Below are 12490 nucleotides of genomic sequence, written 5' to 3' on the forward strand. Positions count from 1 at the left end.
TATTAGATAAACAACAGTATCTACAGCATCTGCCCAAAACTGTAAAGGCAATCCGGCATGCAATCTCATGCACCTTGCACGCTCCATGATTGTTCTGTTCATCCTTTCTGACACACCATTTTCTTGTGGTGTTCTTGGAACTGTCTTCTCTCTACGAATTCCATGCTCTAAACAGTACCTATCAAACTCTTTGCTACAATATTCACCTCCATTGTCTGATCTAAGACACTTCAATTTCTTTCCTGTCTCAATCTCAACCAAAGCTTTCCATTCCTTGAAAGTATCAAATACATCAGATTTATTCTTAATACAATAAATCCAAGTTTTTCTAGTTGCATCATCAATGAAAGTAACATAATAACGAGAGCCACTGAGAGATGATACCTGAGCAGGTCCCCATGCATTTGTATGCACAAGCTCTATTTTTTTGCTCTTCTTTTCTTTCCCAACTCTGAGAAATCTGAATCTCTTTTGTTTTCCATAAATGTAATTCTCACAGAAGTCCAAATCAACATTCTTCAAACCCGGCAACAAATTCCTTGAGTGAAGAATCTTCATCCCCTTTTCACTCATGTGTCCGAGCCTATGATTCCATAATGCTGCATCTGCTCCTTTGGAAGTTAAAGCATTAATAGAGTTAGAAATACCATTGCATAAATACAATGTACCAACCTTTTCACCTTTTGCTATTACCAGAGCTCCTTTGGTGACCTTCCAAGCTTTATCTGTGAAATTTGTCACACAACCTTCACCGCCTAACTGCCCTATTGAAATCAGATTTTTCTTCAGATCTGGAACATGCCTTACCTCCTTTAGTAGCCATTGGTTTCCATTCTGCTGTTTTACAAGAACCTTACCCATTCCAACAATTTTACAGGGTTTATCATCACCTAAACGAACTTGTCCAAAATCCCCTTGAACATAGTCATGAAAGTATTTCTTATCAAGTGTGGCATGGAAGGAGGCCCCTGAATCTACCACCCAGGAATCAATAATATTTTCGAAATAAAGAATCAAAGAATCTTGTAACACCTCACCTGTCACATTTGCTTCATGATTGTTTTCTTGTTGTGCATCTCCTTCTTTTCCCTTCCGAGATCTACAGTATTTCTTTAGGTGTCCTTTCTTTCCGCATTTCCAGCACACTATCCCCGATTTGGACTTGGATCTTCCTTTCCTTGATTTACTGCGATATCCTGAGCTCTTTCCTCTTTCCATTTTTCTTCCCCTAGACTCTGCACTCAAAGCATTACCCGATGTCTCACCGAAGCTTTTCCGTCGCATTTCCTCGCTAAGGATAGCACCGACAACATCATCAAACTTTAAAGTACTAGATCCAGAGACAGAGTTACTAATGGCCATTACTAAACCATTCCAACTTTCTGGCAATGAGCACAAGAATAACAGAACTCTAACTTCATCTTCAAAGTTTACCCCTACAGAACTTAACTGACTTGTAACTATATTAAAATCATTTAAATGATCTGCAACAGATCCACCTTCCGACATCTTCATATTAAATAAACGTTTCATAAGAAATACCTTGTTTGAGGCCGAGGGTTTTTCGTATAGTTTCGAAAACGCCTGAATCAAACCCTCTGTTGTTGTTTCCTTCGAAATTTTGAAGGCGACTGACGCAGCGAGGCACAACCGTATTGTTCCGAGTGCTTTTCTATCGAGAAGGTTCCATTCTTCATTTGTCATAGCCATCGACTTCTTTGTTTTTCCGCTCAATGGTAGGTACATATCTTTTTGATACAAACAATCTTCCATCTGCATCTTCCATAACGAGAAGTTTTGGCTGTTAAATTTCTCGACCCTAAACTTACCATCTTCCGCCATTGCTCCCACTCGAACGAGGAACCCTTCTTTCCTGCGAGTTTATCAGCCAAATAGACCTTTGGCTCTGATACCAGTTGTTAGAAAATTATATATTATGGAGCAATGGAACACATAAAATATTGCAGAAATATAAACACAAAAAACGCATAAGACAAGAGAGACACAGATATACGTGGTTCACCCAGTTTGGGCTATGTCCACCCCGAACAACCAGTCCTTCCTTTCTATTATCCAGCAAAATGAAGAGACACAACCTACAGCAGATCCGCTGTAATATCCTCTGTTTTCTCTCACAGTCTCGCCTCTCTGTTTCTCGCTCAGAGAATACACATCTATTTCACAGCCTCAAATACAATGCCCTCATACAAAGAGAGGGGGTTGCCTTCTAGGGCAAAAAACCCTAAACTAAACATAAGTTCTACTGTCAGATCATCCGCCTAATGAACGGCCCAGATTGACTAGAAATTACTATACTTTTACAAGGCAATTTTACATCTATTTTTTTGCTTCGGGGGCGCTGGCCCCCGGACCCCCCAGCCAGGGGGGATCGGCCCCCTCGAACCCCCGCGGGGGGACAAGTCCCCCCCACACCCCCCCATGTGGAGGGGTGTACAAACTTCCTGGGGTATACATCCGACTGAAACAAAGACCTCTGAACAATCATGCTCCACACACAACACACACAACTCCTGTGTTATTCTTAAGTCCCTTAACACCACCTTCTTCATGCTTGTCCCCAAAAAAGAAAATGTGGAATATGTTAATGGATTTTGGCCCAATGCACTTTGTAACATATTATAAAAAATAATCACCAAAATTATAGGCAAGTGACATAAGCCCCTTCTCCCACGTCTTATCTCTCGTGAACAGGCGGGCTATGTAGAAGGGAGACAAACCCTAGATGGAATCATGATTTCCCATGAAACAATTCACTTCCTCATGACTACCAAAAAATTAGGTATGTTGTTGTTGGGTGAATCAATTGTCTCTAAATTAGGATGAATTAATTACACTCAGATAAATTGTCAACGAGTGTAAGTCTTTTATTTCAAGGTTATCACGCAAAATACATGAAGGTAAAAATGTTAATTAGCACTATTTAATATTAAATTCTCAAAATCAAGTCGTCGTAATTGTTCACTCTCAGCACACCAAAACCATTGTTGTTACACTCCAACATCCAACACACTTTGCACACAATTCTGAAGGGAAAGCACTCTTGCAAAATAAAATCAATCTTGCAAAATAATAACACTCTTGCAAAATAAAACCACTCAATCATTCTTGTAGAAAAGGAAACAACACTCCTGGAATTCATTCACTCAGCATCCCATTCAAGAAAAGAACTCACTACAACATCACTTCATCAATTTGAGTAATCACACTATAACAGACACAACAATACATCAATTAAAATCTAAAAGTTGTAGCAGTAAATTAATGAATAGCACACACATTAAAAAGTGGATCAATCTAGGACTTATGTTGTTACACAATTGACAAAGATTACTATTATGCAAATTAACCAAATCAATAATTGCAATGCATCAAAGGAAAATTGTAAAAGTAATAGTAAAATGACCATAAAAATTATCTGAGAGGAAACTAAGCACACCGCTATGATACCTCACTGTCTTAGCAATCCCTGCTAAAGAGGAGGGCCCTTCCTCCTTAACAGGGAGTTGGTAATACACAACTCACAAGCTAATCAACGAAGAAATATGAAGCCATGAATCATGAGAGTTGCATTGATATTAACAAAGGGTTGCAGATACATTGTTTCTCCAAAAATTACAATGATGTTGCCCCCCACGAGGCAGAGGGATTTCAATCTTATAGATTGCATGATATATATATTTAAAACATAATCGACTCTGATAATCTCTCGATCCTCATTCTACCCAAATCATAAACCTTACATAACAAATAACAATTGATTCACTGTGAATAAACAATATTATAACAATATCTCCAAATAGCAAGAGGTCAACAACTGAAGATTCATAACTATCCCAGCCAAGTTGGCTTCATTATCAAAAGGCAGTGTGCTTTGTTGGCACAATTATTTAGGTTGACTACGATTGATTGATAGCCTGGATTAACCCTCATTACTATTGTTGAAGAAACTGAGCATTCAAATGGTAAAGTATCAACATCACAACAAAAGTATCAAAAGGATCTCCTTTTGGAATATTGACAGCGAAAAACCCGGAGAAACAACATGATATACCAACAATAACATTCCATCGTGAAACAAACCCTTGTCAATCTTGTTAATATAATCGCCCAAAATAATCAACTTCTTATCAAATACAAGCAAAGATGAATAAATTAAGGTGACATAAAAGAGAGCATACATTGGTCAAAATGCAATTAATAGAGTAACATGACGTGGCTATCAAGGTAAGAATAGTGAGAAAGATAGACAAAATGGATGCAAAGAGAGTGTCATTTCTACGTCCCAATAAGTGCTCAAACTAGATCTCTCAAAAGCCTTCGATAATCTCAATTGGTCATGTATGTTCTAGATCCTTCAAGCCTTTGGATTTAATAATGAGTGGGTCAAATGGGTCAAATATCTCATCTCCTTAGCCTTCTTCATGATACTCTTGGATGGATGCCCCATTGTACCCTTCTCATCTTCGCGGGGAATATGCCATGGAGGCCACTTCTCTCCCTTTCTATTTATCATGGCTGTTGAGGATCTTGGTAGGGTGCTTAAAAAAGTTATCTCCAAAGGAAAAATCAAGGGTCATCGTTTATTTGGGGAAGAACTACCTATATCAAACCAAAAATTCATAGATGAAACCATGTGCATGGGTACACCAAATATTCAAGAAGCTCAAGGAATTTTACAAGTGTTGGAAGACTTCTCCCTTGCATTAGGTATGGGAATAAAAAATACAAATCCCAAATCTTCTTCTTTAACACTCCAATAGTTGTACAAACTCATATAGCTAGACCTCTGGGATTCCAAATTAGTAAGCTACCCACAAAATATGTTAGATCCCCCTTCAAAACAACTCTCTCAAACAAAGTTTTTTCGGGCAATCTCATGAGTAAATTCAATGGGAAAATGGCTACTTAGACCTTTCATTCTCTCAACTTAGAAGGCATACTAGTCTTACTTCAATCGGTACTCCAAACTCTCCGAATCTATCTTTTGTTTGCAATTGTGGTACCTTCTTCTATTCATATTTCAATCCATAATATGTGGTGTTCCTTTCTCGGGGGTCTGAATTAGAGAAAAAAATGGTCTTTTGTTGCTTGGGATAAGTTATGTAAACCCAAACTTATAGGTGTGTTGTCCTGAGATACTCATCAATCATGGCCATAGATATGGGAGCCAAAATTTGGTGGTGCTCGTTGTAGGGGGGGCGGGTAGATCTTTAGAAGCACACCTGGCTTAAAAAATATGCGAAACAAATTCCAACTCAACAACTCATCTACACTCCATTCAGGCAACTGGACTCCTCCATATGGAACTTGACAAAAAAGGGGATGCATTTAATTCAACAACACTGCTTCTGGCAGATCTGAGATGGAGAATCGACCCTATTCTGGGATGACTCATGGCAACAACTACCCAAACTTCAAAACCCAAATGACATAGATCTTCTTTGCCTCACCATACAATCACAAGCTAAGCATCAAATCAAAGACTACTAGCAACATCAACATCCCACCTCTACATGGCGATGATAGTTGACACTGATAGAGTGGCATCCCAAACCGACTTATGCAATATGGATTCTGGCATAATTTACAAGAGAGTCACATCATGATCTCCTCTTAAGTAAACAAACTCAGGTGGGGTTACTATTCCAGTGGAGTGTTCTCAATAAAGAGGATTGCAATCTAGAAGCTAAGATAAATTATAGCCCCAAAGCCACTATATGGAACAACATTTGGAAGTGAAAGTTATGGGAATTTTTATCATTATTTCTCTGGCTCCTTGTTAAGGGGAAAACACTGACTTGGGATAACATTTAAAAATACAACTGTATGGGTCCCTCAAGATGTCATTTATGCTACCTTAATTAAGAAATTTTTTAAAGCACCTCATAAATGGTTTCTGTTTAGTCAATTTAGTATGTCCTAAATTGCTACATTAATTATCAATCCGAGAGTCGTAAACTGATGAAGTGTGGCGCACTGTATGTGCAAGACAACCTCTTTCTTACTTTTATTGTTTTCAATTTTATTTTGTTTTTGGGGTTTTGTCCTTGTTGGTCTCCTAATGAAAATGGAAATCCTATTCCTAAATTTTAAGAATACTTTTAGAGGGCAAGTATGGATGTAGATTTAAGACAAGGTTTATGTCTCTTATGATAATTTCAGAACTTAGCACTTCAAAAGATCTCAAAACATGCTATTGATAAAATTAGTACTTGAACATGAATGTAAATATGCAACTATTTAAATCAAACAAAAGATGAAATACTGATCATGAAGTCACTGTCTCTGCTACCCATCTAATTACAGAAAATAAAATCTAAACTATTGCACTAAAAAAAACCCAAAAATTGCAGACTGATGAAAGCAAGATCAATTTACTTCACTTATAATCCAATAGCTCACCAAGTAGCTTCTCGGGTTAAGCCATGGCACCAGAGATAACGTCCAATAACATGAAGACTTGATATCTAAATTACCTACTTGCAGATTAATGAAAGCAAAATCAAATTACTTCACTTATAATCCGATAGCTCGCCAAGTAGCTTCTCGGGTTAAGCCATGGCACCGAAGATAACATCAAATAACATGAAGAACTTGATATCTAAACTACCTACTCGCAGATTAATTAAAGCAACCACTTATAATCCGATAGCTCGCCAAGTAGCTTCTCGGGTTAAGCCATGGCACCAGAGATAACGTCAAATAACATGAAGAACTTGATATCTAAACTGGCTAATAGCAACAAACAAATATCACTGAAATCAAAGCATAATTGAAATTGAAAAGCTTAAAAATTTCAGCAGAGAGGCAAATCTCATGTCACTATTTGATGCAAAAATTATATGAAAAAGCTCGAGCATGACCTATCCTAAAACACACTGATCAACGTTAGTAAAAAGTATGCAATGATGTAAAATCATGTACAGGGATAAAAGATTAACACCATAAACAAATTATGAAAATATACAGTGGAAATAAGAGAACAGATGCATGAAAACTTTACAAAAATGAAAAGCAAAACCTCAGCCAGCAGGGGCCCTCTGCACGACCTTTGGTTAATACGCTGTCAACCCAAAATTACACTTTAAATAGTCATAAGAAACAGAGTTTTATATTGCAAAACAGAGGATATGTCGTCTCGTTACAACAACAGGACTAACGCTACAGCATCAGCATAAAAACTAACATCAAGACTAAATACTTGCGTTTGCAAACACGTTATTTATAAAGGAAAATAGATAACTGTTTTTTTGTGAGAAATCTTCAGCAGAGGACACGTAAACATGACAAAACTCGTAAGTTCAGCCTTCTGGTTGCCATGTTCATTCAATCTACAAAAGGTGGACGTGGGATTTGCGTCATGGAGGCGGCCTGCAGCTGTCAAGAGGGATCCACGAATCTAGGAACGGTCTCAGACCTTTCACATGATGAAACAGAGACCTATTTGTTGTAGGACTCCTTGTTTGACCGTCCTTTAACCAAGGCTTTTCTTCACGAATTCGACTGAACAGATAGGACCTTGTCCATGTGTAGATCATTTCTAAGCTGCCCACGTGCCTCGTTTCACCTGCCGACACCTGTAACCTATAGAACAATAAAAATAGCTGCAGAATTGCGAGTCAGTTGCGGAAAGTGGCTACATTTCATAGCTGATGAACAAAATCTAAATCAAATAGCACACACAAGGATATAGTTATAAAACCACTTAAATGCACTCCTAGAATCAATATGTAATGATCTTTGATAGCTTATGAGGCACTGATGTGGGAAAAATGTCTAGGAAAGTATGTAGAAGAGAGGTAGTTTTAGGGCTCAACATACCCCCACTGTGAAGATGTTACATGTCCTCATGCAACCAAAATTGTGACTATCCTTCCTTCAATTCATTTGCTCTGAGACTTCTGCTAATACATCTAGCCTTATTTTCTTCTTCCTTGGTGTCACTGTCATCCAGGGCTTCATCATTAGGCACCTGTATTTGAGGTTGATGAGAGCTCTGCTCAACCTTCTATTCTTTTTCTTCAATTTCCTATTCTTCTTGTGCCACAATCCAAGATGCAGCATGGTGTTGTCATGGATAATTTTATCCAACCTGTTAGCGCTTGAAATTTCACCTCAGGCTGAGAAAGGTAAACTTCAAGGCAACATCAAACCACTTAGCCTCGTAGCTAGCCCTATGGGGCTGGAGAGGGCTCTCTCCGGTCTATCTCAGTAAAGATCTTCAATGGGCGAGATAACCAATAGGGTAACACTGATTTTAGGCTAGTAAACTGATCAAAAGGGTTGATTTGGGATTTTTAGGGTTTTTGGTGGCAAATTGGGGAGATGGCAATTTTGGGTGCGGGGATTGGACACAGTTTCTGAAGGGGGTTCTTTGGGGCGAGGTAGGAGACAGTATTGATGCCTTTGACAGAGGTGGATGGATGAGAATGACAGGTGAGGAGCTAAGGAGAGCAAGCAATAACCTTGAATTCCCCTTAAACAGTAGAAAACATTGATATTAAGCAAACTTAAAAGACGACCATGACAGTCATGAGTTCTACTTTAACACTTCATTTGCCTAATGTGCAAAAGGAAAAGTAAGGAAATGATTCACATAACACACTTACAAGTACAAAGAGAAACACACCATCAACACATGTGTCCACAAGAATCCCAAAAAGGACTGCAAAACCCTGGTCTTCCTTTGCCAAAAATTGCAGAGATACAGTGAATAATACAATAATAGCTTCTCCCTCAAGAGTCCAACCATGAAAATGAGCAAGAAAGTACATAATATAGATCATCTAACCTCTTTCCCTGCCTCCATGGGTCGAGCTCACTATCCTAGGAGCTGTTTCAACCACTTCTAAACTAAGCACTACAAACTAGGCAGTCAAAACAACTTGCCTCTATAAGCTAGGAAACCAATTCATTCATTTAATTTTCACATTTTTCATGAATGAATCTTCTAGAAGAGGTACATAAGTGTAAAAGTGTCATAAAATCACATTAATTACATCAAGGAGGATAACATTTCACTCCATAAAGTCAAACAAGGTCAAACTGCGTTTTTCTGCGCTGTATACTTGAAAATTTTGGAAAATTTGCCTGACGGGTCGCGCGCCCCTGCTTGACGGGTCGCGCGCCTTTGCAGCCACTTTTGGGGCACTTGCAGGTGTCCAAATTGGGCAAGAGTAGGCTTGTTGGAAAGGTATTTGAGTATACTTTCCAACCCAACTGGAATTTTTGAATTTGGAGTTCATTTGCCATGTCAAAAATCAAATCTCCTAAGACTGCTTTCTCAAATTCAAAAAAGTGGCAGAAAGTCATTTTTTGCTAGTTTTTTGACTTTCTGGAGGCCCAAAACTTCACAAAATATCTTTTCCATCGATGAGCATGTGTAACTTTGCATGACAAATCTGGAAATGCTGAGTTTTTGCAAAATGGAGTTGCCAAGATGAAGGGTCGCGCGGGGGGTGAGACCCGTTAATGGACAAAACTGTAAATTGCCTGAAAAAACCAAAATTTACCCAAAATGCTCAAAATTTCTTGGGATTTGTGCTGTGGCTAGGCTATTTAGTGCCTTGCTCCTTCAAGGAAGCCTCGGCCAAGATGTGGAGGGGATCGGGCCTCTTTCTCCGTTTTAGTGCCTTGATCAACCGCCTTTGAAGCACCTTCATCTTCGCCTTGCACACGTGCATCCGCGCCCAATAATGGTTCTTCATGTTCCTCAGCAATTTTTTATCTTGGTTGGCCTTAGCCAACAGCCTCTCCAAGTGTGCATTGAGCCGGATAAGCATGGACTCTCGCCCAGCGGGCAATAGATCACCGGGTCTTCTTCTATTCAAGATGCGGTCTCCACGAATCCTCCACAACTCGTCAAGAACTTGCTAATACTCCAACTGCTTGTTGTGCTGCTCTAAATATGTGATCATCCATTGTGCCATCTCTAACTTCTGCTGCAACAAGCGGTTCTCAGCCTCCTTTTGCTGAATGGCCTCGTGATATTTTCTTTGTGCATAGTAAACAAGGCCTAAACGGCTATATGCATTGCTGTAGTGTGCATCTATCTCAATAGATTTGTTGCAGTCTTCTATTGCTTCTGTGTATTTACCAACCTGGGTATGAGCAGCTGCCCTGTTACAATAATATACAGCATTATCCCCAGACAGTGATATAGCTAATGTATACAGATCAATAGCCTCGAAGTATCGTTTTGAAGACATGGCTGCATTGCCTTGAATTTTGAATGCTTCACCAAGGACTTTATGTTCTGCTCCAGAAGAGGTTCCTGTTTTTTCCATTTCCTTCATAGTGTCTTTGAGTACACATTTAGCTTTGTTCAATTGTTCAACATAATCAGGAGAACCAACAGGTGTGTTTCCAAAGAAGCCAGCATTTTCCAAACCTTCCCGAAATTGCTCAAATAATTCATCTTGAGAATTGCCTCCTGCTTCTTGCATTCTAGGTTCCACAGAAACAACTTCATCCACAGATATAGGTGTTTCTTCATTATTGATAGGCCTTGGAGAAATGTTTTCAGATGGAGTTATGAGAGAAGATACTGCATGGTAGGGATTTGTTGACTCTTGATCTCTACATGAATCCAATCCAGATGACTTGAAAAGATCAATCAATAAATGAGGTTGCAATTGCTCATCTCCAGACCTTGTGCCAAGCTTGAAAACGTCCACGAGACACTCTGTTGCAACTTCAATACCTTCAGTATCAACTCCTGGAGCAGGTTCAACTGCAAGCTCAAATAATTCTGGGGTCATTTGGCAGCTTGCTGGCAATTTTCGATGGAGGAAACCCTGATGGGTCGCGCGCACTGCCCAATGGGTCGCGCGCCCTCAATGTGTCGCACCTGTGTAAATTTTGCACTGGAAAAGGCAGCCCAACGGGTCGCGTTTTTGCAGGAGGCTTTTGGAGGCCTTCCCGGTGTCGGAATCGGGCACAGGATAGCTCGTTGGAAAGGAATTTGAGTCTAATTTCCAACCCAACTAGAATTTTTCAATTTGGAGTTGATTTGTCCTATCAAAAATAAAATCTCCCAAGACTGGTCAAAATGTGCCAAATGAGGCTGCCTCAAGGAAGAGTGCTGTTGCAGTCAACTTTTGAATGCCTTCCTCAACCCCAAATTGAGCTCATGATAGCTCATTGGAAATATCTTTGTGTCTAGTTATCATTTTACCTATCAATACAATCATTTGGCCAACCAAGCTAGGAGAAAACTTGATTTTCCCTAGGTCACTTCAGAGGTGTCTTTGATTCTCCTGAGGCAACGGTATTCTTGACATTTTTCTCAAACCATGACACCTGTGCAAAAAGTGAAGGAGGTTTTTCTTCTTTGGCATGTTTTGGACAAAAACCTCTCTCAGTTTCCCAAAATGCATCTTTGATTGCTCTGAAACAGCTTTTGAGTGAAACTTATCCCGATGTGTGAAACAAGGAATTTTGTCGAAATGGAGCGAAATGAAGGGGATAGGGGGCTTCTAAATTCTTGGGGAAATTTTTGGAAGTGGGGAGGGATGATAGGAAGCAGGGGAATGTGGAATCGCAGAGATTGAGTGAGGGGAAGGGGTCCAAAAGGGCAAAACACAGGCCAAACCTAGAAAATTGCCAGGTTGTAGCTAGAAACTAGGGTTTGTGCAAAAATGAGGAATTTGGCGGATCTAAGGGATGGGAAGTGTTTGATAAGGTACTTTAAGGATAGGGGAAGGTGTATGAACATCAGGATACAAGTTTTGCCGATGATTTGACCGTCCAAGAGAAATTGGCTTCAAAACCCTAGGAGAGAAAAATGACCTTGCCTAGGCACAACTGAAGCATGAATAAGTTGTAAAATGACCCAATGGAACTTGACATGATGATAAAAACCATATGAATAATGATAGACTCAGTTGAATGATGACATGGACCGCCATTTGGACAACTTTAGAAGGAGTGAAAGCAAACCCTAGTCCTAATGCCTAGTGACCAAATTTTGCTTGAAGACTCACTGAAATGACAAAATTTGACCTTGACACTTCAAAATCACTTTGTAAGAGCACGTTTGATCACTGGAGGAAGGCTGGAAAGACTGACACTAACATTGGCTCCAATGGGGATGGTAGCTCCTTGGAGGTGCCAAGAACCGTAAACCTCTGGGAGAGCAGACCAGTGCTTTCACCCATTGGGCGATGGAGTCATTATTTCCACCTTTGACACAAAACTTTGACACATTTATTGAATGAAAACTTGACTGAAAACTGACTGAAACTTAACTGAAGCTTGACTCAAGCCGACTCGATGGCAAACTGAAATAACTTGACAAAACTCACTCAACAGACCAAACACAAATGACTCATGACTGACTTAAAACAAGACTTTACAAAGCTTTTTGGAGGGCAGCAGTCCATCAAGATTTGACATCATGATGACAACCACCTGTGTTTCTTACAAGACAATATACATCAAACTATATCAAAATGCCAATGCAACCAAT

At 39.5% G+C, this 12490-nt stretch overlaps 1 protein-coding gene across 1 annotated transcript in view; it reads right to left on the reverse strand.

Annotated features, from left to right (window-relative positions):
- Positions 1–10781, reverse strand: part of LOC149265134 (uncharacterized) — a 40127-nt gene extending 29346 nt beyond the window's left edge. Inside the window, exon 1 of the mRNA XM_089401883.1 lies at positions 9958–10781. Within this exon, the coding sequence (XP_089258009.1) occupies positions 9958–10781 (824 nt within the window). The remainder of the gene's footprint in view (positions 1–9957) is intronic.
- Between the last annotated feature and the right edge of the window lie 1709 nt (positions 10782–12490).

This window comes from Pinus tabuliformis, chromosome 6, assembly GCF_031772625.1.
Source record: "Pinus tabuliformis cultivar Carrire ecotype Pingquan chromosome 6, CPIR1, whole genome shotgun sequence".
Lineage (NCBI taxonomy): Eukaryota > Viridiplantae > Streptophyta > Pinopsida > Pinales > Pinaceae > Pinus > Pinus tabuliformis.